The 27,924-nt window shown below is 43.2% G+C and overlaps 1 protein-coding gene across 1 annotated transcript in view; it reads right to left on the bottom strand.

The window, feature by feature from the left end:
* Positions 1–6,212: 6,212 nt before the first annotated feature.
* Positions 6,213–27,924, bottom strand: part of EPPK1 (epiplakin 1) — a 58,831-nt gene continuing 37,119 nt past the window's right edge. Inside the window, exon 3 of the mRNA XM_088462442.1 lies at positions 6,213–26,520. Coding sequence (XP_088318568.1) covers positions 7,770–26,459 — 18,690 coding nt within the window. The 5' untranslated portion in view covers positions 26,460–26,520 and the 3' untranslated portion in view covers positions 6,213–7,769. The remainder of the gene's footprint in view (positions 26,521–27,924) is intronic.

Here is a 27,924-nt window from a genome sequence, read left to right on the forward strand (position 1 = left end):
TAACCCCCAAAGTACACTCCAGTTCAAACCAAAAAAATTATATTTTTTGTGTGTTTGTGAATTGTGTGCGCAGTAGCCGCACGTGCATCAACAAAGTAGTGCCAAGCGTGCGCCTGTGTCATAAGTAAAGGGCCGGCTGGCTAGACCGTTAAAGGGTGCTGTAACCCCCAAAGTACACTCCAATCCAAACCAAAAAAAAAAATATTTTCTGTGTTTGTGAATTGTGTGCGCAGTAGCCGCACGTGCATCAACAAAGGAGCAGCGCCAAGCGTGCGCCTGTGTCCCATAAGTAAAGAGCCGGCTGGCTCATTTCTTAAAGGCTGGTGTAACCCACAAAGTGCACTACTCTCCAGCAAAAATAAAAAAATATTTTCTGTGTTTAGCCGCAAGTATATATCAAATCGATATAACATAAATGGAGGACCAAACTTTCTCCGATAAAAATAAAATAGAGAAAGATCAAGAACCACTTCCTCCTAGTGCTGAAGCTGCTGCCACTAGTCATGACATAGACGATAACATGCCATCAACGTCGTCTGCCAAGGCCGATGCCCAATGTCATAATAGGGGGCACATACAATCCCAAATGACAAAGTTCAGGAAAATGACCTTGAAAAAAACATTTAAATCATCTGAAGAGAAACGTAAACTTGCCAATATGCCATTTACGACACGGAGTGGCAAGGAACGGCTAAGGTCGATCCCTAGTATGTTCATGACTAGTGGTTCAGCTTCACATGACGATGGAAGCCCTCCTCCCACTAAAAAAATCAAAAGAGTTAAGCTGGCAAAAGCACAGCGAAGAACTGTGCTTTCTAAGAAGATATCACAAATCCCCAAGGAGAGTCCAAGTGTGGTGGTGGTTGCGATGCCTGACCTTCCCAGCACTGGACGGGAAGAGGTGGCTCTTTCCACCATTTGCACGCCCCCTGCAAGTGCTGAAAGGAGCACCCACAGTCCACTTGCTGATATGCAAATTGAAGATGTCACTGTTGAAGTACAACAGGATGAGGATACTGGTGTAGCTGGCGCTGAGGAGGAAGTTGGCGAGGAGGATTCTGATGGTGATGTGGTTTGTTTAAATCAGGCTCCGGGGGAGACAGTTGTTGTCCGTGGGATGAAAAAGCCCATCACGGTCATGCCTGGGCAGAAGACCAAACATTCCACCTCTTTGGTCTGGCAATATTTCTATCCAAATCCGGACAACAACTGTCTTGCCATATGTACCTTATGTAAAGATGGAATAAGTAGGGGTAGGGACGTTAACCACCTAGGAACATCCTCCCTTATACGGCACCTGCAGCGCGTTCATAATAAGTTACTGTCAAGTTCAGAAACTTTGGCTAAGACCGTAAGCAGTCCAGGGACACCTAAATCCCGTTGTCCTGTTGTATCCAAGCGCCTGCAAACCACACCGTCAACTCCCTCCTCGTCAATTTCCTCCTTAGTCAGGATCGGAAGTAATCCTGCAGGCCATGTCACTGGCATGACTGACTCTCCTATCCCGGATTCCTCCGGAGGATCCTGCATTGCTACGCCTCCTGCTGCCACTGCTGCTGTTGCTGCTGCTGGGAGTCGTTCATCATCCCAGAGAGGAAGTAGGAACACCACTACTTTTACTAAACAATTGACCCTCCAACAGTCCTTAGCGAGGAGGATGAAGTACGACAGCAGTCATCCTGAAGCAAAACGTATAACTGAGGCCTTGACTGCTATGTTGGTGTTAGACGTGCGTCCGGTATCCGCCATTAGTGCAGTGGGATTTAGACAATTGCTGGAGGTAGTGTGTCCCCGGTTCCAAATCCCGTCTAGATTCCACTTCACTAGGCAGGCAATACCGAGACTGTACAGAAACGTCAGAAAAAGTGTCCTCAGTGTCCTGAAAAATGCCGTTGTACCCAATGTCCACTTAACCACGGACATGTGGACAAGTGGAACAGGGCAGACTAAGGACTATATGACTGTGACAGCCCACTGGGTAGATGTATCACCTTACGCAGCAACAGCAGCAGCGTCACCAGTCGCAGCATCTCAGAAACGCCAACTCGTTCCAAGGCAGGCTACGCTGTGTATCACCGGTTTCAGTAAGAGGCACACCGCCGACAACCTCTTAGAGAAACTGAGGGAAATCATCGCCCAGTGGCTTACCCCACTTAGACTCTCCTGGGGATTTGTGATATCTGACAACGCCACCAATATTGTGCGGGCATTACATCTGGGCAAATTCCAGCACGTCCCATGTTTTGCTCACACAATAAACTTGGTGGTGCAGAATTTTCTGAAAAGCGACAGGGGCGTGCAGGAGACGCTTTGGGTGGCCCGAAAAATTTCTGGCCACTTTCGCCATTCAGCGACTGCGTGCCGAAGACTGGAGCGCCAGCAAACACTCTTGAACCTGCCCCGCCATCACCTGAAGCAAGAGGTTGGACGCGGTGGAACTCAACCCTCTATATGCTTCAGAGGATGGAGGAGCAGCAAAAAGCCATTCAAGCCTATACATCCACCTATGACATAGGCAAAGGAGGGGGTATGCACCTGACTCAAGCGCAGTGGAGAATGATTTCCGTGTTGTGCAAGGTTCTCCAGCCCTTCGAACTTGCCACACGTGAAGTCAGTTCAGACACTGCCAGCTTGAGTCAGGTCATTCCCCTCATCAGGCTTTTGCAGAAGCAGCTGGAGAAAGTGAAGGAGGAGCTAAGACGGAGCAATTCCGCTCGGCATGTGGGACTTGTGGATGAAGCCCTTCATTCGCTTTGCCAGGATTCCAGGGTGGTCAATCTGTTGAAATCAGACCACTACATTTTGGCCACCGTGCTCGATCCTAGGTTTAAAGCCTATGTGGTGTCTCTCTTTCTGGCCGACACAAGCCTGCAGAGGTGCAAAGACCTGCTGGTGAACACACTGTCAGCTGAAGCGGAACGTGACACGTCAACAGCTCCTTCTTCATTTTCTCCCGCAACTGGGGCTGCCAGGAAAAAACTTAGGTATCCTAAGCAACCCGCTGGCGGTGATGCAGGGCAGGCAGGACCAAGTTTGGACATCTGGTCCGGACTGAAGGACCTGGCAACAATTTCTGACATGTCTACTGTCACTGCATATGATACTGTCACCATTGACAGAATGGTGGAGGATTACATCGGTGACAGCATCCAAGTAGGCATGTCAGACAGTCCATACCTGTACTGGCAGGAAAAAGAGGCAATTTGGAGGCCCCTGTACAAACTGGCTCTATTTTACCTGAGTTGCCCCCCCTCCAGTGTGTACTCCGAAAGAGTGTTTAGTGCAGCCGGGAACCTTGTCAGCGAAAGGCGTAGGAGGTTGCTTCCACAGAATGTGGAGAAGATGATGTTCATCAAAATGAATTATCAGCTCTTCCAGGGAGACCAGCCTCCAGAATGTACAGAGGGACCTGTGGTGGTGGATTCAAGTGGGGACGAGTTAATACTTTGTGAGGATGAGGATGTACACACTGAAGAGGGTGAGGAATCGGTTGATGAGGAGATGAGGATGACATCTTGCCTCCGTAGAGCCAGTTTGTGCAGGGACACATTAATTGCCAGCTTGTTTTGTGGGGGCCCAAACGAACCAATCATTTCAGCCACAGTTGTGTGGCAGACCCTGGCGCTGAAATGATTGCTTTGTTAAAGTGTGCATGTCCTGTTTATACAACATAAGGGTGGGTGGGAGGGCCCAAGGACAATTCCATCTTGCACTTCTTTTTTTTCTTTGCATTATGTACAGTTTGGGGCCTAGTTTTTCAAACTGCCATCCTGTCTGCCACTGCAGTGTCACTCCTAGATGGGTCACGTGTTTGTGCCGCCCACTCGTGTCGCTTAGCATAGTCATCCAGCTACCTCGGTGCAACCTTTTGGACATGAAAACACTATTGTGAGGTGTGAGGTGTTCAGAATAGACTGGAAATGAGTGGAAATTAAGGTTATTGAGGTTAATAATAGCATAGGAGCAGAAAAACCTACAAATTCTGTGATTTTAGCTGTTTTTATGCTTTTTTAAAAAAAAATACAGATCCAAAACACAAAACCCAGAACCCAAAACACGGAAGGGTGGTTTTGGCAAAACCAATCCAGATCCAAAACACGAAGAAAGATCCAGATCCAAAACCAAAACACAAAAAGTGGCCGGTGCACACCCCTAATAAATATATATATATACACACATATGTATATATATATGTGTATATCTATATACATATAGATATACACACACACACACATATAATGTATGTATATTATATATAATATATATATATATACACACACACACACATATATACACGCATATATATATATATATATAAATGTAGGTATATATATATATACACATACATACACACATATATATTATATATATATATATATGTGTATATGTATATATATTATATATATATTTATTACACATATATAACATACAAATGAGATTACACCACCTCCTCTCATAGTCACTGTCAGACGCAGCACTGACAAAACCACTGTAATATAACCAGAGTTGGGGTGAGGAAGCTGCCTCCTTGTTTTTTAATTATGCTGCTGGCACTGTGGTGAAGTACAGCTAAATGTAATGATTCTGTGCTGTGTGTTGTTATTACGCTCTCTCTTACCTGCCGCCTGCCTTCTTCACAATGGCTGGCTGGGGGCCTGGGCGTCTATTAGATGGAGGCGGAGCCGTGAGTCGTTACTCTCTGCTCCGCAAAGGCCCATGGGAGGTGTGGCAGCGGCAGGGCATGCGCAGCACGCCCTCCCGCGGCCATCTTGGTTTCTCCTGTAGACAGAATGAGCTTCTAAGCTCATTCTGACTAAGGGCCGGGCGGATGCGGATCCCGGTCAAAAGTCACATGACCGGCCTGCCATCTGCTGCGCTTCCCGATCGGAGAGCTCCGATCATGGCAGCGCTCTGGGAGAGAGTGCGGGTAGCAGCGCCAGCACCGGGGTTGACTGACAGAGGTGGGAGGCTGGGAGCAGCGGCTAGCAGCGGTGGGGGGAGACAGACAGAGGCAGAACCCTGGAATGCCCCTAGCATTCTGAGTCGCCCCTACGCATTTGCTTATAAGGCCTATGTCTAGGGCGCACACATCACGTGGATTTGTTTTCTGCCAGTTTTTATATTTATCATCATTTCATGAATCATAATACTCCTATTAAACCTGCTGCATTTCAATACTGCAAACCCGTTCCAGTTTTCTCTCCTGCATCCACCCCGGGTTCAAAAAATAATCCAAACCTGACACTTACGCAGGAACAGGAAATACAATGATATATTATGCAGACCCTCCAACATGACCCCTTCCATTAGGTATAAAATGGAACAGCAATCATACATTGGATGGGAAGTCCAGGAGAAGAGCGTTTTGTACCTGATGGAAGGGGTCATGTTGGAGAGTCGGTATTATGTAAAGAGCCTGATACATCCTTTATTACCAGACACTATTACACGTATGACCAACCCATAGCTGGGACGTCTAGGAACACAAATAGTGGCTGCAGCATATTTCATTTCATTTCACACCCCTTGTAGATCTTTAGCAGAATAATGTCTCTTTCCTGTCACTATAAATGTGTGTTATTATGTATAAATGTGCCAGCACTGGGGCTATACCTGTACACAGGATGCTTTCCAGTAATGGTTAATCAATACCGATATCTTCAGCGATTATTTTCTATAACCCCAGTCTTGTTCTTTCTGTGTTTACCTCCCAGACATACAAACTCTATGCAGATGACACATTCAGCAATATCCCCCATCCCGCTGAGAGTGTATAAATGAGACCAGTTGTTCCTAGGTGGTGTCAATGAAGAGCGAGTGTTTAGTTCCTCCAATCAGGTCTCAGCACAGCTCCTGTGATGGCTGGTACTCAGTGTCATGTGTCTGAGGCTGAGCCAATGGAGGCAGCACAGCAGAAAGGACCTCCCCTGCGGTCCTGTCATTATAGGCGACATGACTGTGACATTAACCCTAGAAGAGCTGTTCTGGTCACACAATCAGAATTCAGGGTCTCCTTCCCTCAGGACATACCTGATAAGTGATAATAGTAAAACCAGTTTTATATAACCCAAATGTGCATTGGGCATAGAATTAGGTACATTAATAAGCGATGTGCCATTGATTCACATATAACCCTGAATTAGTACTAGTGACCTAAATCACTGATATGCGCACAGTATAATGTATGATCAGCTAATAAATCACACTCCGGATTGTAAAAGAAAGTCACAGATTTATTGATATCAGAAATAAACTGAAACAAGACCAGTACACAGAGGTAGTATAGAAATGTTTGCATTATACAATGTATAGGAGACATACTGTATTGTATTATACAATATATAGGAGACATACTGTATTGTGTTATACAACGTATAGAAGACATACTGTATTGTGTTATACAACATATAGAAGACATACTGTATTGTGTTATACAACATATAGAAGACATACTGTATTGTGTTATACAACGTATAGAAGACATACTGTATTGTGTTATACAACGTATAGAAGACATACTGTATTGTGTTATACAACGTATAGAAGATGCATTGCGTTATACAGTGTAATGTAGTTTATAGCAGTTATCCCAAAAGTTCCCCAGGCTGTTTCCTCTTTGGAACATTTTTTTTATGCGATTTAAAACCAAATGTACAATTCTGTATGGGATCTTTAAATGACTGAAGTGACTGAGAATGTGGAACTTGGCCATAATACCTGTACTCCGCAGATAGCCAGCCTAGTAACTGGCCCATTACTAGGAGGAAGACTGGCTGGTAATAGACTGCACATTTTAATAAAGGTAGGTCCAGCCAATCCTTATTAATCTGTCCTTTTTCTCTTTGGTGGAAAGAAGCCTTTGTTTATGCATAGATGTGATAACCTAACATTAGTAAATGGTACAATTATATGAAACAAGTAACAAAATGGTGCAATTTGCCTGAAATTAGTCCCATGTTCCATCAGTTAGGAAAAGTCATAGTATTGCTATAAGCCATGAAACAAAAAAAAGAAAGCCTGAAAAACTATTTTCCCACAATGAAGGTTCTAGATATCACAAACATACAGCTCCTGTTTTGGGTGAACTATTTGCTATAGCTAGTGAAACCGTGATTCTTTACAGCATAAAAACTAAAAAAAAAACCAAAACATTGGGCCTGATTCAGAGCCGGACGCAATTAGCGCTCGCTCGTCCAGAAAATAGGGGTGGCTATTCAAATGAACCGTTCGCTCTTTGCGGTCTGTTCACGCCTCTAGGTCTGAACGAGCGTACAAAACTTGCAGTCGTTTTTTAGGAAACTACGCCCCCTGGCCGCTCGCATCCTACGTCATGTCCGCTATTTATTAGATTAATCGAGTACATCGAACAGGGTATGAACTGCTCGCTATTCTTGTGGTTGGTTTTTGCTACCACAATTTTGCGAGCAGTTCTGGCTATAAAATAACCCAGTGACGTGGTCAATGACGCTGCTGTATTAATTATGCACACCCATAATACGCCCGTTTTGACCTTTAAGCACGCCTGCGTTCTGATCTCCACTCCCCGTTTTCAAGCACCTTCCCCTGTTACCACCCACATACGCCTCTTTCTGTCACTCAAATTAGCAGGCATTCGCTATTTTGCGAGCACATGAATTTAACGATCCGTACGCATGCGCAGTTGGGCAAACATCGCTCAGAGCGAACGAGCTGCCGCTTACGAGTGGCTCTGAATCAGGCCCATTGTGGCTGTAAATGTGGAGCTTTGCTTTTAATTTCTTTCAAAACATTTATTTCTTGGTCACCTCTAACATAAGCAGACCAGTATCTGGATCCTGGACACATCTCTGGAGCAGCTGCAGATAGGTGAGGTTTTCGTGACTGTTTGGGTCAAAAAACCCTTTAGTGTCATCGGAGGGATCGGAAAGAATCTGGTTCATCCCTTCATCAAAGTAGCCACGTGTATAGGCCACTTCCACAGGCACACGGTGACTGTGCACTGGGTCAATGATTCCACCGGTGGCAATCTGGGCTTCCAGCAGACGGATGCCATGATCTTTTACAATGAGGTCTTTTTGTATAGCCTGGAACAGGGAGATTTTCTGATTGGTGGTGGGGTCTGTGTAACCAGTCACAGCTTTCTCCGCAGAGAGTAGTTTTGAGTGGAGCTCTTTCCCAAACACACGAGCGGCTACTGCTTCATCCACAGTGAGCTTGGTATTTTTAATTGGGTCGATAATGAAGCCAGTGGCTGCCTGGGCTTCAAGTAAGACAAGTGCTGTCCCGGGTCTTAAAATATTCTTCAACATGGCATCATAGATGCTCATTTTCTCTTTCTTGGTGGAATCGGTCTTGGATGGTATAAGTACACCTGCAATGCAGCTGGTGCCCTCTAGATATCTCCTCACTGAGTCCATTTGTGTTACTTCACTTAAGGTCTTGGTTCCATGAGTTAGCTCTAGAAGAGTACTTTGGTCAATGATTTTGGATTGTATTAACTCAGAGGCTGAAACCTGCTTGCGCAAACCCTTAAACTTGAGGTTCCTGCTTTTTTCCTCAGTCTCTTTTATGATTGTTGTAATAACACTGAAGATTTCTTCCCAGGTTATAGCTTTGGATTCAAACTTCTCAAGAAGTTCCTTTCTTTTTTCATCTGTGACGTATTCGGTGTGAAGTAGCTCCCACAGAGAATGCATTTTGCCTTCTAATTTGAATTCCCCAATGTTGACCTGCACTTTGACGGATTTCAGGAATGTAGCGGTGTCTGCTTTTACAGCCAACGGAGGGTCCGTTTTGTGCAGCGATTGTTTTAGTATTGTAACAACCCCTTCGATGGATAAATAGTACTTTTGCAGCAGTCTGCGCCATTCGTCTTTGGTAATTGTTTTAGAATGGAGAATATCCCATAGTGAGGTATTTTGTCCTGTGAATTCATCACTGGAAATATCAACAGAAAATGCCTTTAGGGAATTTCTAACTGCATCTGGATATTCAAAATCTAATTGTCCTTGTGAAGAATGATGAATGGACACCTCCGTGTTGGCTTTCTCACCCTGCATAAGGATCTGTAGGACACTTTTCATGACATCTTCAAGGGCAAGCGTACCAGCTTCATAACTTTGAAGAAGTTCATTCTTTTTGTCACTCGTGATCTGTGAAGAGTTCAGTAGCTGCCACAGGGAAGTTTTGTGACCTTTGAGGTGACCGACATCAACTTCTACAGACTGGAAAAAGTTCTGGGTTTGAGCCCTCTTTTTTGCTTGCTCAGTTTCCTCAGGAACGGTCTGGCTGATGGTGGTGCTTCTCGTCTTCTCCAGTTGCTCGATTAGAGATACAATTCTGGTGGTGAGATTTTCTACACTTATAGAGCCTGATTTGTATTTGGTCATTAGTTCCTGCCTTTCTTTTTCCACGTCTGCCAGGTGGTGAGAGCTGAGAAGTTCCCAAAGAGAGATCTTTTGGCCTTGGTATTGCCCAATCTTGATATCTACAGTCTGCATCTGCAAGGTGTTCCTCATTGCCTGATCTATTTGGAAAAGAGGTGACCTAGAGTCTTTTACTTCTAACATGCAAAGTCCGGTGTCTGGATCCTGAATGCCCCTCTTGAGTAACTGCAGATAGGTTAAATTCTCATTAGTGTTAGGGTCAAAGAATCCCTTTGTGTCATCAGAGGGGTCAGAGAGGACTTGATTCATTTCTTCATCAAAGTAGCCACGTTTGTATGCGACCTCCACTGGGACACGGTGACTGCGCACTGGATCAATGATGCCGCCGGTAGCAATCTGGGCTTCCAGCAAACGAATGCCATGCTCTTTCACAATTAGACTTTTCTTCATTGCTTGAAAGAGAGAAATCTTTTCACCTGCATAAGGATCATTGTATCCTGTCACAGCGCGTTCGGCAGATAAAAGTTTAGCATGGAGTTCTTTCCCAATTACCCCAGCAGATACAGCCTCATCCACGGAGAGCTTTTTATTGTTGATCGGGTCAATGATAAACCCAGTTGCTGCTTGAGCCTCTAAGAGCACCAGTGCAGTACCCGGCCGTAAGACATGTTTCGACATCGCCTGGTAAATGCTCATTTTGTCTTTCTTTGATGGATCCTTTTTAGATGGAACAAACACACCAGATATACAGCCAGTGCCTTCCAGGTACCTTCTCACATTGTCCATCTGAGTGACCTCCTCCAGCGTTTTGCTGCCCTGAGCCAATTCACTGAGTGTTTTCTGGTCAATAATTTCAGAACTCAGTAGCTCTGTGGCTGTGACTTGTCTCCTGAGTCCTTTGAACTTTAACTTGCTTGATCTCTCTTCTGTCTCCTCTAATATGGTAATTATCATTTTAATAATGTCCTCAACAGTTAAAGTTCCTGCAATATATGCTAAGAGGATGTCCTTCCTTTTCTCTGAAGTGATGCTTTTAGAATGCAGGAGATCCCAGACAGATAACGTTTGACCTTTGAACTGACCCACAGAAATTTCAGTCATGGCAGCCTCTAATGATTTTTGTTTTACTTCATCGATGAAGATGGTCTCAACGGCAGAGGCTTCCCTGGAACTTCCAGTAATAATGCTGGTGCAAGCACTCATAATCTCTCTTACAGAACATTTATACGTCTGCAGTAGCTCATTTTTTTTACCCTCAGACAAACTCTCACTATGCAAAAGCTCCCAAACTGAAGCACTCTCCTGTTGGGTTTGCTTCGCTGAAAAGTCATTCGGAATTGCTTGCAGTGCTTTCTGCAATTGTTCTTCTGGAGGCCAACTTTCAGCCTCACCAGAAACCAATGATGCTTTCACCTCCTGTACAATTACCTCAGTCTTTGCGGTAATATGCTCTGATTTTTGAATCATAGATACAACTATGGTGACTATCTCTTCAATAGTTAGTGTTCCAGACTTAAATTTCTCCAACAATTCCTCCCTTTTATCATCAGGGATATACTTGGAATGTAGAAGGTCCCAGAGTGACATGGATTTTTCTTGGAAACTTCCTATAGAGATGTCTATTTTTACAGATTGGAAAGACCGCTCAACAGAACTAACTTCCTTGAGTGATGCACTTGCCTTTGCTGCTTCAGTTTCTGTAATGATTGTGATAATGATGGTTATCAGTTCTTCAATAGTAAGAGAGCCTGAACGGTATCTCTTCAAAAGTTCTTCTTGTTTTTCTACTGAAATGTAGTGAGAATAAAGAAGATCCCATACAGAAATATCTTTCCCTTGAAATTCACCAGCTGCAACCTGAACGGTTTTAGACTGAAGAACAGATTTGTGTTTTTGGTCTACCTGAGAAGCCTGTGTGCTGTCCTTCATTTCCAACATACATAAGCCTGAGTCCGGGTCTTGAATGCATCTCTGGAGCAGCTGCAGGTAGGTGAGGTTTTCGTGGGTATTTGGATCAAAGAATCCCTTTGTATCATCAGTAGGATCAGAGAGAACCTGGTTCATTTCTTCATCAAAGTAACCTCGTTTGTATGCTACTTCCACAGGTACGTGATGACTGTGCACTGGATCAATGATGCCACCAGTAGCAATCTGGGCTTCCAGAAGGCGGATCCCATGGTCCTTTACAATCAGGTCTTTTTTCATGGCCTGGAAGAGAGAAATTTTTCCACCGGTGTACGGGTCATTATAACCAGTAACTCCTCTTTCTGCTGACAGAAGTTTATCATAAATCTCATGCCCAATTAGTCCTGCGGCTAAAGCCTCTTCAACAGACAGTTTCTTATTCTGGATGGGATCAATCACAAATCCAGTAGCCGCTTGTGCTTCAAGAAGAATTAAAGCTGTTCCAGGTCTCAGTATATGTTTCAACATTGCATCATAAATAGTCAACTTTTCTCTTTGTGAAGGATCTTTCTTTGATGGGACAAACACACCTGCAATACAACTGGTTCCTTCCAGGTATCTCTTAACAGAATCCAACTGAGTGACCTCTTCTACTGTTCTGCTACCTTGGGTCAACTCATTCAGGGTGGTCTGGTCAATGATTTCAGACTGGAGCAGTTCAGTGGCTGTCACTTGCCGCCTAAGACCCTTGAACTTCAAATTGCGACTCTTTTCAGTCTCTTCAATAATTGTTATGAGAATTTTAAACAATTCTTCACTTGTCAATGTCCTTGATTTGTACTTTTCAAGTAGTTCTTGTCTCTTCTCCTCAGTTATATATTTGGAATGGAGAAGGAGCCAGACAGAGACATTTTGTCCCTTGAATTCTCCTACAGTGACCTCAGTGAGCTTAAGTTCCAATTCTTCTTGTATTTGTTCGTCAGTTTTTATTTCTGAGTCCTCAATTAATACTGTAATTACTTTCTTTAGTTTTTCAACAGTTACCTGGTGTTTGTTCAGCTGCTCTTTCCGTTTGTCCTCTGAAATATATTTAGAGTGGAGGATTTCCCAAAGAGTAACTTTTTGTTCTTGAAACTGAGCAGTTTTGATGCTGAGAGCAATGGCGTTTAAGGCTTTGTTGAATTCACCAGTATCAATATTTACATTTTCCTGTGGCTTGGTCACAGAGACTGTGCCAACCTCTACTTTCTCATTGGTGGCTTTATTCTCTTCAGTCTCCGTAATAATGACTGTAATGATTTTAATGACCTCTTCTAGATTCCAGATCCCTGAAGAATATTTCTGTAAGATCTCTTCCTTCTTACTCTCAGTAATGTACTCAGAGTGCAGAAGTTCCCACACGGAGAGATTTTGCCCCTGAAATTTGCCCTTAGTGATCTCAATGAATTTAGACTGCAGGAGATTTGTCTGTCTTTCTTCTGTAATTTCTTGGTTTAATTGACCCACGGTGGATTCATTGAGGATCAGATTAGTTTTTCTCTCTTCCCATTCTTCAATGGTTGTAATAATGATTTGGATCAGCTCTTCTATGGTAATCGTTCCTGATTTGTATTGTTTCAGGAGTAACTGTCTCTTTTCTTCCTCCTCTGTAAAATAACAAGAGTTTAGGAGTTCCCAAATGGAAATAGTCTGTCCTTTATATTGACCGACTGTAACTTGGACAGTACGTGTCTTCAAAGAGACTTCTATGGCCTTGTCTGCTGACAAAGCTTTCTTGTCTTTCATATCCAGCATGTACAATCCAGTATCTGGGTCCTGAATGCACCGATTCAGCAGCTGCAGGTATGTGAGATTCTCATGAGTATTAGGATCAAAGAATCCTTTTGTATCATCTGTGGGATCTGAAAGGATCTGATTCATCTTTTCATCAAAATAGCCACGTTTATAGGCAACTTCCACAGGGACATGATGGCTGTGTACTGGGTCAATGATGCCACCAGTGGCAATCTGGGCCTCGAGCAGACGAATGCCATGATCTTTTACAATCAGATCTTTCTGCATGGCTTGGAAGAGAGAGATTTTGTCTCCGGTGTATGGATCAATGTAGCCAGTTAATGCTCTCTCTGCAGACAGGAGCTTTGTATGAAGCTCTTGGCCAATTACACCAGCAGCTGCAGCTTCATCAACAGAAAGTTTCTTATTATTCACTGGATCAATGATAAATCCAGTGGCTGCCTGAGCTTCCAGGAGAACCAGTGCTGTCCCGGGTCTAAGGATGTTCTTTAGCATTGCATTATATATGCTCATCTTATCTTTCTTTGAAGGATCTTTGAGTGTTGGGACAAGGACTCCTGCAATACAGCTGGTTCCTTCCAAGTATCTCTTTACATTGCCCATCTGAGTTACTTCTTCCACAGTTTTTGTCCCCCGAGCCAGCTCTGTCATTGTTTTCTGGTCAATGATTTCAGATGTGAGCAGTTCGGTTGCTGTAACTTGTCTCCTGAGGCCTTTAAATTTCAACTTTTTGCTGCGCTCTTCTGTCTCCTCTATAATAGTGGTGATAATTTTGATGAGTTCATCTATACTGATTGTCCCCGATTTCAGTTTCTCTAGTAGCTCCCTCCTTTTCTCTTCTGAAATGTATTTGGAGTTCAGTAGATGCCACACAGAATGTTTCTGACCCTTCAACTCGCCTATAGTTACTTCAATCTGGACAGTCTGCAGAGAATGATATACTTCCTCCGTCAAATTATATTCTGTTCCTAGAAGATTTTTGATGTTTTTGTGCTCAGTCTCTTCAATAGACTGTACAACCAACCCAATTATATCTTGGACAGTTAACTTGTAATTCCCAAGCAGTTCTTGCCTTTTCTCCTCTTGAATGTATCTGGAGTGAAGAAGATCCCACACGGAAACCTCCTGTCCAGCATACTGTCCATTCCTGATGTCAATGTTTATACTTTGCAGGGCCTTTTTAATTTCATCATCTTGCACAGAACGGTCAACTTCCACTGGTTGTTTTACTGTTACTGCCACATCTTGCTGGATTTTCTCAGCCTTTTTACTCTCATGCTCAGTGATGATTGTAATGAGAATTGTAATAATTTCTTGCACAGTTATGGTCCCAGATTTTATGTTTTGTAATAATTCTTTCCTTTTCTCTTCAGAGATATAATGAGAGTTTAGGAGCTCCCACAATGAGGCCTTCTGTCCTTTGAAGTCACCTACAGATACCTCAGTGTTTTCTGATTGGAGCAATGTCTGAACTTGTGTATCTTGATCAGTACTGTCCGTCATATCCACTTGGGGTGATGATCCCTCTGTTTCATGAATGATTTTGGTGACTACTGTAATAAGTTCATTGATGGATAAAGTGCCAGTTTTATACTTTTTCAGCAGCTCCTCTCTTTTTTCTACAGAAATATAAACAGAATTCAGAAGTTCCCAGACCGTAACCTCTTTGCCTTGTAAGTGACCCTGTGTGATCTGAACAGTTTTTGACTCAAGAATAGTTTCTATCCCTATTTGGGAGGAAGGTAACTTGTTTACATTCACTTCCAACATGCATAGGCCTGTGTCCGGGTCTTGAATGCTTCTCTGGAGCAGCTGCAGGTAGGTGAGGTTCTCGTGGGTATTTGGGTCAAAGAATCCCTTTGTATCATCAGTAGGATCAGAGAGAACCTGGTTCATTTCTTCATCAAAGTAACCTCGTTTGTATGCTACTTCCACAGGGACACGGTGACTGTGCACTGGATCAATGATGCCACCAGTAGCAATCTGGGCTTCCAGAAGGCGGATCCCATGGTCCTTTACAATCAGGTCTTTTTTCATGGCCTGGAAGAGAGAAATTTTTCTGCCCGTGTACGGGTCATTATAGCCAGTAACTCCTCTTTCTGCTGACAGAAGTTTATCATAAATCTCATACCCAATTAGTCCTGCGGATAAAGCCTCTTCAACAGACAGTTTCTTATTCTGGATGGGATCAATCACAAATCCAGTAGCCGCTTGTGCTTCAAGAAGAATTAAAGCTGTTCCAGGTCTCAGTATATGTTTCAACATTGCATCATAAATGGTCAACTTTTCTCTTTGTGAAGAATCTTTCTTTGATGGGACAAACACACCTGCAATACAACTGGTTCCTTCCAGGTATCTCTTAACAGAATCCAACTGACTGACCTCATCTACTGTTCTGCTACCTTGGGTCAACTCATTCAGGGTGGTCTGGTCAATGATTTCAGACTGGAGCAGTTCAGTGGCTGTTACTTGCCGCCTAAGACCCTTGAACTTCAAACTGCGACTCTTTTCAGTCTCTTCGATAATTGTAATGATGATTGTTAAGAGCGCTTCTTTTGTTAAGGTCCCTGATTTGTACTTTTCAATTAGTTCTTTTCTCTTCTCCTCAGTAATATACTTGGAATGGAGAAGGAACCAGACAGAGACATGTTGTCCTTTGAATTCTCCGACAGTGACCTCAGTGAGCTTAAGTTCCAATTCTCCTTGTATCTGCTTATCAGATTCTATTTCTGAGTCCTCAATAAATTTTAAAATAGTTTGTTTCAGTTTTTCAACAGTGGCCTGGTGTTTGATTAGCTGGGTATTTCTTGTGTCCTCCGAAACATATTTAGAGTTGAGGATTTCCCAAAGAGATACCCTCATACCTTGAAATTCTTCAGATTCATCTTGTACAGTGAAAACACTTAAGGCATTATGGAGTTCCTCATCATCTGTCACATGTTCCTGTGACTTGGGCAAAGAAAATGTGCCATCAACCTCTACTTTCTCAATGATATCTGTATTTTCTTCAGTCTCCGTAATAATGATTGTAATGATTCTAATGACCTCTTCTAGATTCCAGATCCCTGAAGAATATTTCTGCAAGATCTCTTCCTTCTTACTCTCAGTAATATACTCAGAGTGCAGAAGTTCCCACACGGAGAGATTTTGCCCCTGAAATTTGCCCTTAGTGATCTCAATGAATTTAGACTGCAGGAGATTTGTCTGTCTTTCTTCTGTAATTTCTTGGTTTAATTGACCCACGGTGGATTCATTGAGGATCAGATTAGTTTTTCTCTCTTCCCATTCTTCAATGGTTGTAATAATGATTTGGATCAGCTCTTCTATGGTAATCGTTCCTGATTTGTATTGTTTCAGGAGTAACTGTCTCTTTTCTTCCTCCTCTGTAAAATAACGAGAGTTTAGGAGTTCCCAAATGGAAATAGTCTGTCCTTTATATTGACCGACTGTAACTTGGACAGTACGTGTCTTCAAAGAGATGTCTATGGCCTTGTCTGCTGACAAAGCTTTCTTGTCTTTCATATCCAGCATGTACAGTCCAGTATCTGGGACCCGAATGCACCGATTCAGCAACTGCAGGTATGTAAGATTCTCATGAGTATTAGGATCAAAGAATCCTTTTGTATCATCTGTGGGATCTGAAAGGATCTGATTCATCTCTTCATCGAAGTAGCCACGTTTATAGGCAACTTCCACAGGGACACGGTGGCTGTGTACTGGGTCAATGATGCCGCCAGTGGCAATCTGGGCCTCAAGTAGACGAATGCCATGATCTTTTACAATCAGATCTTTCTGCATGGCTTGGAAAAGGGAGATTTTGTCTCCGGTGTATGGGTCAATGTAGCCAGTTACTGCTCTCTCTGCAGACAGGAGCTTTCTTTGAAGCTCTTGGCCAATTATGCCAATCGATACAGCTTCATTTACAGATAGTTTCTCATTTGTCAGTGGGTCAATGATAAATCCAGTGGCTGCCTGAGCTTCCAGGAGAATCAGTGCCGTCCCGGGTCTAAGGATGTTCTTTAGCATTGCATTATATATGCTCATCTTGTCTTTCTTTGAAGGATCTTTGAGAGATGGGACAAGTACTCCTGCAATACAGCTGGTTCCTTCCAAGTATCTCTTTACATTGTCCATCTGAGTTACTTCTTCCACAGTTTTTGTCCCCTGAGCCAGCTCTGTCATTGTTTTCTGGTCAATGATTTCAGATGTGAGCAGTTCGGTTGCTGTAATTTGTCTCCTGAGGCCTTTAAATTTCAACTTTTTGCTGCGCTCTTCTGTCTCCTCTATAATAGTGGTGATAATTTTGATAAGTTCATCTATACTGATTGTCCCCGATTTTAATTTCTCTAGTAGCTCCCTCCTTTTCTCTTCTGAAATGTATTTGGAGTTCAGTAGATGCCACACAGAATGTTTCTGACCCTTCAACTCGCCTAGAATTACTTCAATCTGGGCAGTCTGCAGAGAATGATATACTTCCTCTGTCAAATTATATTCTGTTTTTAATGTAGATTTGTTGCTCCTCTGTTTAATCTCTTTTACTGACTTTAAAACCAGCTCCATGATGCCTTGGACAGTTAACCTGTAATCTCCTAACAAGTCTTGTTTTATTGTGTCAGGGATGTATTTAGACTGAAGAAGATCCCATACAGACACATCCTGTCCTGCATAGTCCCCTTTCCTAACGTGAAGGTTTATACTCTGCAGGGCCTTTTGAATTTCATCGTTGTTTACAGACTGATCAGATTCGGCCGCCTGTTCTGTTGTTACAGCCACACTTTGTGAGACCGTTTCAGTCCCCTTAGCCTCAGCCTCAGCGATGACCATTGTGACATATGTAATAATTTCTTGCATGGTCAGAGTCCCAGATTTCACTTTTTCTAATATTTCTTTCCTTTTCTCTTCTGAGAAATAACGGGAACTCAGGAGCTCCCACAATGATAAACTTTGTCCTTTGAAGTCGCCCACAGACACTTCCACCTTTTCTACTTGGAGTGACTTCTGAACATTGGAATCTTGACTATCTGAGACTGCTGCATCCACTTCGGATACATTTCTTTCTGTTTCAGTCATGACCTTGATAATTATAGTTATTATTTCTTCAACAGACAATGTACCAGACTCATATTGTTTCACCAGCTCCTCTCTTTTCTCTACAGAAATATACTTAGAGTTAATAAGTTCCCAGATGGAAACATTCTGTCCTTTGAACTCCCCGGTAGTGACCTGAATCATTCTGGATTGTAATTTGTTTTGGATCTGTGAAAGGGAGAACTTCTGGTCTTTTAGTTCCAGCAGATATAATCCAGAATCTGGGTCTTGGATGCATCTCTGGAGCAGCTGCAGGTAGGTGAGGTTTTCATGGGTATTTGGATCAAAGAATCCTTTAGTGTCATCAGTAGGGTCTGAAAGACTCAGGTTCATTTCTTCATCAAAGTAACCCCGTTTGTAAGCCACTTCCACAGGGACACGATGGCTATGCACTGGGTCAATGATGCCACCAGTGGCAATTTGAGCTTCCAATAAACGAATGCCATGCTCCCTGACAATTAAATCTTTCTGCATAGCTTGGAACAAGGAGATTTTCTCATCAGTATATGGGTCGGTGTAGCCCGTAACACCTTTCTCTGCAGATAAAAGTTTTTCATAAATCTCATATCCAATCAGTCCAGCAGTTAAAGCTTCATCGACTGAATGTTTTCTGTTTTTTATGGGATCAATGACAAATCCAGTAGCTGCCTGAGCTTCTAGCAGGATAAGAGCAGTGCCTGGTCTTAGCAGTCTCCTTAGCATGGCATCATAGATGTTCATTGTCTCTTTTTTGGTGGGATCATGTTTTGAAGGGATGAGGAGCCCAGCAATGCAACTGGTTCCTTCAAGATATCTCTTAACCGAATCTGTTTTAGAAATATCACTCACAGTCTGTTTCTCCTGCTTTAAACCATCAAGAGTTTCTTTGTTTATAATTCCGGAATCAAAAAGTTCTGCTGCAGTGACCTGTTTCCTTAATCCCTGGAACCAGATATCAGTCTGACCCTTATACTTTTCTTCAATTATTGAAAGGATCACAGTTATTATCTCTTTAAGTGTTGATGAGGTCTTTGTTTTGTATTTCTTAATGAGGTCCTTTCGCATTTCTTCAGAGATGTAAGTAGAACACAAAAGATCCCACAGGGAAACGTCCTGTCCCTTGAACCTGCCTTCATTCATCTTCACCATAGTGGATGTCAGAAGGTACTTAGTTGGTTCATCAATGTAGAAGTAGTCATCACGTTTTTCAGCCACTTGAAGTAAATACTGTCCAGTTTTAGGATCTTTGACACATCTTTCCAACAAACTTTTGTATGTTATTCTTTCATGAGTGTTAGGGTCCACAAATCCTTTCTTTTCATTAACAGCATCTGAGATCATAATGTAAAGATCTTCATCCAAATAATCTCTCCTGTAAGCCACTTGAAGAGGAAGTCTATGACCATGAACGGGATCGACAACCCCTCCAGTAGCCAGTTGGGCATCCAACAGAGCGATTCCTCGCTCTTTGGCTATGAGACCTTTCTTGATGGCTTGGAAAATTGAGATTTTGTCACCAGATTCAGGATCTGTAAATCCACTTACTGCTTTTTCGGCTATTTCAAGTTGTTCCTGAACATCGCTGCTAACCACTCCTGCGGACAATCCTTCGGTGATGGAGAAGGTCTGATTTTTTGAGGGGTCTATAAGAAATCCAGTGGCAACTTGGGCCTCCAGAAGTTTCACACCAATGTCTCTGGGTAGAATGTTTCTCTTCATAGCTTCATAAATACTGAGGATCTCATTGTTTGGTAAGGATATGACTCCAGCTATACAGCTTGTTCCTTCCAAGTATCTCTTAATGGACTCCATTTGGGAAACAGTTTCAACAGATTGCTTGCCTTTTTTCAGGTCATCCATGGTCTTTTTGTCAATTATGTCCACATTGTACAAGTCAGTGGCACTCACTTCTCCTCGAATTCCCTTGAACTTCAAGCTACTACTTTTGGTCTCATATTCTTCTATAAGTGTGGTGAGGTTAGATATGAGTTGTTCTATGGTAAACACTCCCATTGTATAGAGTTTAACCAACTCTCTCCTTTTTAGGTCTGTGACATAATGAGAAGTCAGGATCTCCCAGATTGTTACTGTCTGATTGGTGAACTTTCCAAACTGCATCCTTATGTTTCTTGATTTCAAGTCAGATTTCATTTGGTCAGTAATATAGAAATAATTATCTCCCTTTTTCACAACCTGTAGCAGATACAACCCGGTTTCAGGGTCCTGGATGCATCTTTCCACAAGTTGTAGATATGTGAGGTTCTCATGGGTGTTGGGGTCAAAGAAGCCTTTAGTATCATCACTGGGATCTGAGAGGATTCTGTTCATCTCTTCATTAAAGTATCCACGCTTATAGGCAACCTCTACCGGGACTCTATGGCTATGCACTGGGTCAATAATACCACCGGTAGCAATCTGGGCTTCCAGCAGCCGGATTCCATGGCATTCAACAATGAGGTTCTTTTGCATGGCTTGGAAGAGGGAAATCTTTTCCCCATTATATGGGTCAGTGTATCCTGTCACTGCTTGCTCTGCAGAGAGCAGTTTAGCATGTATGTCAAGTCCTATTAGTCCACCAGCCAGTGCTTCATCCACCGAAAGATTCTCATTCTTAACAGGATCCACAATAAACCCTGTGGCTGCCTGAGCTTCTAAGAGAACCAAAGCCGTTCCAGGTCTCAGAATGCGTTTGAGCATTGCCTCGTAAATGCTCATCTTAGTGTTGGTGGACTGAAGGAGAATTCCTGCAATGCAGTTTGTACCTTGCAGGTAACGCTTTACGTTGTGCATTTCTGTCACCTCTACTATTGTTTTCTTTCCCAGATTAAGCTCGTGAAGGGTTTGCTTGTCTATGACCTCTGACTTGAAAAGGTCACTTGCAGACACCTGCTTCCGAAGGCCTTTAAACTTTATTTTTGTGCTGCTTGCTTCGGCCTCCTCAATGAATAGGGTGGCTGTTTTTATAACCTCCTGCAGAACTTCAGAACTACTGTTTTTGTATTTAAGAATGAGTTCTTTCTGTTTATCGACACTTATGTACTCAGAGTTCAGAAGTTCCCAAACAGACACGGTTTGGCCTTTAAACTTTCCAGTGTTGATATTAACTGTGACTGATTTTAAAACATCGGTGAGGTGGCCTTCAGCATAAAAGGCAGCACTTTCTGAGAGAGACAGAAGCGCAGAGCCCGTATCCGGGTCAGTGTAGCATTTTTCTTTTAGCTGCTGATAGCTCAGTTTTTCTTTCGTGTTTGGATCAAAGTAGATTTTCAGCTCATTTGTTTGTTTGGCTATTTGTTCATCTAGAAACCCCAACTTGTAAGCCAGCTGCAATGGGACATAATGACAATGCAGAGGATCAATAATTCCACCACTTGCCAATTGGGCTTGGAGCAGGGGAATTCCTTCTTTTTGAGGAATAAGTTCTTTATGGATTGCCTGTCCCAGAGATATATTGTTTCCAGTGTAGGGATCATGGTATCCGGTCACTGCACTTTCAGCAATCAGGAGTTTTTCATGAAGTTCAGGTCCTATCACACCAGCCTTCACGGCTCCGTCCACTGTGTAATTTTCATTCTTTATTGGGTCAATTATAAATCCGGTTGCAGCCTGGGCTTCCAGAAGCATTAAGCCATTAGCAGGCAAGATTAAATTCTTTTTCATTGCTTGATAAATACTCAGTTTTTCCTTTGTTGATGGCAGAAAAACTCCAGTGATGTTGCCGGTGCCCTGGAGACATTTTTTTACATTTTCCAGCTGTGAAACTTCCTCAATGGAGATAAGGCCCTGTACAAGTTCATCAAATGTTTTCTGTGTAATAATACCCAAATCTAGAAGCCACACGACTGGCACTTTTCCTCTCAGTCCCTGAAAACTAATATGAGTTGTCTTCTTGATTTCGTTGTTCTTGACTATTTGCACAATTTCTGTGATCAGCACTTCCAGCGTCACTTTCTTTGACTTATATTTTTCCAGAATATCATATCGCTGTTCTTCCGTGAAGAATCCAGAATGAATCAGGTCCCAAACTGTAGTGTTTCGTTCTTCAATCCTGGTGTTCTTGAATGTTTGCCGTACCTCCTCATCAGAGTAAATTTCTTGTACTGGAACTTCGGCATAATCTTGTGGCAATGGGAGCAAATAAATGCCGGTAGATTCATCTTTTTGTGAGCGACTGATGAGTTCTGAATAAGTCACCTTTTCTTTGGTGTTTGGGACATAGAAGGACTTTGCGTCATCTGTAGGGTGAGAAAGACTTTCAAGCACTTCCTCGTTAAGATAACCATACTTCTTGGCAACAGAATCTGGTAGATGGATGCTGTGTATTGGATCAATAACTCCCCCAGTGGCTAGTTGGGCATCCAAGAGGAGTTTGGCATGTTTTTCTTCAACAAGGCCTTTCTTCATGGCTTGATAGAGTGAAATTTTCTTTCCTGAAAATGGATCCTGGTAACCTGTTACAGCTTCCTCTGCAGAAACAAGTCTATCATATATCTGTGGGTCAATGACTGCTGCTTTGAGAGCCTCATTCACAGACAGTTTCTGGTTGTTCTCTGGGTGTATTATGTGTCCGGTAGCAGCCTGGGCTTCTAATAATGGCAGGACGGTGCTAGGCAGCAAGATGTTCTTCTTGGTTGCTTCGTAAAAACTGATCCTTTGGTTGGATGGCTGAATGAGGATTCCGCCAAGCACACCAGACCCATGCAAGTACCTCTGAGCTGTCTCCATCTTAAATACATCCTCTGCTTTTAATTTTCCCTCTATGACTTGTTCAAATACCTCTTTATCAATTATCTCATACTCCAGCAAATCGTAAATGTTTACCTGTCCTCTCAAGGCAGGGATGCGAATCTCTGTCCACTTTTTCATTTCCTCCTCAATCAGTGTGAAGATTTGTTCCAATGTCAGCTTCTTCAGTCTGTACTGCTCTAGAAGTTCTCTCCTCCTCCACTCATTGAAGTACTCAGAGTTAATGAGAACCCAAGCTGAAACCGTTTGCCCCCTGAATCTTCCATATCTAACATAAATCTCCAGGTTTCTGAAAGAATCCTTGATGTGGTTATTGATGTTGAACCGCTGCTGTGTACTGATGAGGGGAAGAAGGCAGAGTTTGGTTGATGGTTCTGAGATACATTTCTCCTTCAGCTGTAGGTAGGTGAGGTTTTCATTGGTGTTAGGATCAAAGAACCCTTTAGTGTCATCACTTGGATCTGAGAGTATAACATTCATTTTCTTGTCAAAATACCCTCGTTTGTAAGCAACTTCAACAGGAATTCTATGGCTATTTATTGGATCAATGATTCCCCCAGTGGCAATCTGGGCTTCTAGAAGTCGAATGCCATGTTCTTTCACAATCAAGTCTTTGCTCATGGCCTGGAAGAGAGAAATTATTTCTTCTGTATACGGATCTTTATAGCCAGTGACTGATTTTTCTGCTGACAAAAGTTTTTCATAGAACTCTGGTCCAATTATGTTTGACTTCAGAGCCTCGTCAACTGAATATTTTTTGTTTTTCACTGGGTCAATAATAAAGCCTGTTGCTGCTTGAGCTTCAAGTAGAATTAAGGATGTTCCAGGTCTTAGAAAGCCTTTTCTCTTAGCTTGGTAGATGCTCATCTTTTCTTGGGTATCTGTCAGGATCAATCCACCAATGCTTCCAGTGCCTTGCAGGAATTTCTTGACTGTATCAATATTGACCACATCCTTTGCTGATGCTTCACCTTGTTGCAACTTCTCAAACAATTCCTTGTCAATAATTTCAGAGTCCAGCAACTGTCCAGGAGTAACAGATTCTCTTAGGCCCTCAAATGTGATTTTGGTGGAGGACACCAGTTGCTTAATTGTCGCTTCAACTTGGCTAGAAAACTCTTCCACTGAAAGGCTTCCTGATTTATACTGTTTAAATAGGGACTCTCTCAGCTCAATAGTGAAATATTCTGAGAAGAGAAGTTGCCACAGGGAAACAAGTTGTCCTTTGAATTTTCCATAAGTCAGTGTAAGTTTTGTTTCATCTAATGTCACCTTGGTCTTGAAATCTACAAATGAATGTGGTGCTTTGAGTGCATCCTGGGTATTGTCAAACACAGGGATCAGGTAGAGACCTGTATGGGAATCAACAAGGCATCTCTCCAGCAATTGTCCATAGGTAAGGTTCTCTTTAGAGTTTGGATCAAAAAATCCCTTTATGTCTTCTGTTGGATTGAGCAAACTCTTATTAATTTCCTGGTCAAAACAGCCACGTGTGTAAGCCACCTCCTCTGGGACTCGATGTCTCATTGATGGGTCAATGATTCCACCAGTAGCAAGTTGGACATCCAGAAGACGAATGCCATGATCTTTCATAACAAATCCCCTTTTCATGGCTTGAAACAGAGAAAGTGTTTCTCCAGACAAAGGATCTCTGTAGCCCGTGGCTGCTTTCTGCGCAGACAGAAGTTTTTCATAAAACTCTGGTCCAATCAAGCCATTTTTCACAGCATCATCCACAGAGAATTTCAAGTTCTTTATGGGGTCTAGCAAATATCCAGTGGCAGCCTGTGCTTCCAAGAGAGTGATGGAAGTTCCTGGCATAAGAAAATGTTCTTTCATTGCTTGGTAGATGGTCTTTCTCTCGTTGGTAGACACTACAGCCACTCCAGCAATGCACCCAGTTCCCTGAAGATACCGCCTCACCTTCTCCTGTTCAGCAACATCTTGTACAGAGATATTTCCCCGCTGTAAGTTTTCATAAGTCGTTTTATCAATGATCAGTGAGTCCAGCAGCTCATCACTTGTAACTTTTCCTCTTAAGCCATGGAAAGTGAGTTCCAAGGGGAAAAAGGAAAGTTTTGAGTCAGGATCAATTGTACAACGTTTTCTCAACTCTTGGTAAGTGACCAAGTTATTAGTGTTTGGATCCAGGAACCCACCAACATCATTATCAGGGTCAGATATTATATTTGCAGTGCCTTCATCAAGCAAGCCACGTTTGTAGGCAACTTCCAATGGAACGTGGAAACTGTGAACAGGATCAATAATGCCTCCTGTTGCAATTTGTACTTCTAGCAGATTAACACCCAAGTTCTTGTCAATAAGTTCCTTCTTGATTGCTTGGAAAAGGGAAATCTTTTCTCCAGTGTATGGGTCTTTAAATCCTGTCACTGCTCTTTCTGCAGTGAGCAGTTTCTCTTTGAGTTCAAGTCCCACCAGTCCTTCCTGAATAGCTTCAGTGACCGAGAACGTCTTGTTACTCACTGGATCAATAATGAAACCAGAGGCAGCCTGAGCTTCCAAAAGAGCAACTGCAAAGTCTGATGGAAGGAAGTTCTTTTTCATAGCCTCATATATACTAATTTTCTTATTGGTGCTCTTTATGTACACACCACCGACGCTTGCCACTCCATGTAGGTATTGCTGGACCTCTTGAAGTTCTCCCACCTTCTGGGTGGTCTGTTTGCCTTGCATGATTTCATCAAATTGTACCTGGCTAATGATGTTGGCCTTGAGTATTTGTTCGAGTGTTACTGTGTTCCTCAGTCCTTGCAGTGTCTCCTGTAGAGGGAGCAGTAGTGATCCACTGTCAGAATCTTTGGTGCATTTGGACAATAGTTCCTGGTAAGTGGATTTCTCCTTTGTGTTGGGATCAAGATAGCACTTGGAAAACTCAGAAACTTCAGTAAGCGTTTTAAGCATATGTTCATCTATGAAGTTAAGCTTCAAGGCCTCGGGCAAAGGCACACGGTGTCCATTTACATGGTCAATAATGCCACCGGTGGCCACTTGAGCCTCCAGGAAACGCACAACATCATTTTTGGCCACCAGACCTCTTTTAAATGCTTGAAACAAAGATAATGTTTCCTCTTTGTCTTTATACCCCGTTACTGCATTGCTTGCAAAGATGAGTTTCTCTCGATACTCTGGGCCGACAGCTCCCTGTTGGATGGCTGCCTCTACAGATAGATTTTGATTATTTGTCGGATTGATGATGTAGCCAGTGGCAGCCTGGGCTTCCAGCAGAGCTGTGGCTACTCTCTCAGACACAAGTTTTTTCTGTAGAGCTTGGTAGATCCCGACTTTCTCCTTTGTATGAGCCACTAAAAAGCCACCGATGCAGGGAGAGGCTTTGATAGGCTCGATCGCTGGCGAGGTCTCATGATGGCCAATGGCTCCATTAATGTGAGAGGTCTCGTGGTGGCTCCTGGACTGAACCGTATGTTTGGATATGTGATGGCTCTGAGAACTGACGGTGTGCGAGCTGTGCGTGACAGTGTGTGAGGAATGATGGCTTTGGAAACTCTGAATCTCCACTTTGCCCGTCGAGTGTTTCACTGTGTGAGTAGTTTTCTTCTCCATGGCTGTGGCTGGCTGAGTAGAGGAGCGTTTCTTCTCAGGTATTCCGTGGTTGCCTCAATCACTGTGGAAAGAACAGAGGTAAAAGTTATATTCATGACTGACATTTGTGCAGTCATCATCAAGCATTCTGCTCCTGTATCCTCGAAGGCTATGTGCACATGGCATTTACTATGCCTCCGTGGTCTGCTCAGCCTGAGCAACTTCCAGCTGAGAGAACACGACATAGAATATAGATTATTGATCGGCTGCACGCAGCTCATACGAGGGCTCATGAGTTGGACAGATTTCTGCACTAAACTCATGTAGGAAAAACGTATGTTAAAAAAAGTGCACCACATAATAAACAGCGCACTAACGTTTATTTGGCGAGTGGACACATCTCTATATGGAGCATTCGCTGCGCTTTTGCAGTGCAGACTCAGTTATTTCTATAGAAGACAACTAAGAAGAGACCCCTCTCACCCCATGGGCAAAAGTTATTGCTGCTATAATAATCTTGATAAACAGGCGGGGTATTATAAAAATATATAATGTGACTTGTAGAAGTTCTCAGAACACAGCGTTACATTTCGTAAGTAGTTTTATTCGAAAAGTAAAGATTTCTGAGTAGAGATGCTGCACTTTAGAGCACACGCATGGCCTATACAAGGCAGGAGCAGCCGATATTCAGCCTGGATAGGTGACGGGTACACTGTATATGCTGCGATAAGGCAGCCTGACCACTGGGTGGCGCAGGAAGTACACGCGTATAACGCCGGCCTAAAACCAGTGTGAAAAGGTCTCTAATGCACCTCCTAACTGTGTCGGTTTGGGCAGGACTGTCACGATTTGAAGAGACTGAAGTTTGTGATTGCACTTAGACGCTGTAAGGCGATAAGTGTAGGGGTGTTTGTAATCAATGACCTTTTTATGGCACAGAAGAATATTTTTTCTTAAAGACACAAGAAATATTGTCTTCCACAAGCACAATAAGGTCAGTTCTACCTATGATAATGATGAGGACTATGGAACCAAGGCCCTCATTCAGAGCCGCTAGCAAAAAGCGAGTGCTCGCTCTGAATGAGGGCGGCCGCTTTTGTTTAGAAAGGCGGCCTCCTGGCCGCTCGCTAAGCTGTGGGTTACCACCCATAGCTTTAGCGAGGGACCAGGTGATGGTCGAGACCATCGCAACCATCGGGGCTTGCGACGAGACCCTTGCAGTAGGGTCTCGTCTACCGCAAGCCCCAGGTAGCTTCCTGCTCTAACAGAGCAGGAGGCTCCCTACTGACATCACTGGTGATGTCAGTGGGGCCGCCCCCAAACGGCAGGCGTTCCTTCGGGAATGCCTCCGTTTGTCCAGCCACCCCACCACCCCACCTATAAAACGGGGCGAGCTGTCGATCAACATCGACAGCTGCCCCTTTTGTAGAGAGCCCTGGAGCGAGATAATTTTTTTGCGCAGTGCCCCACCATCGACCCACTTGCG

The sequence above is a fragment of the Taudactylus pleione genome, unplaced genomic scaffold, assembly GCF_031769625.1.
Source record: "Taudactylus pleione unplaced genomic scaffold, aTauple2 ptg001240l, whole genome shotgun sequence".
Lineage (NCBI taxonomy): Eukaryota > Metazoa > Chordata > Amphibia > Anura > Myobatrachidae > Taudactylus > Taudactylus pleione.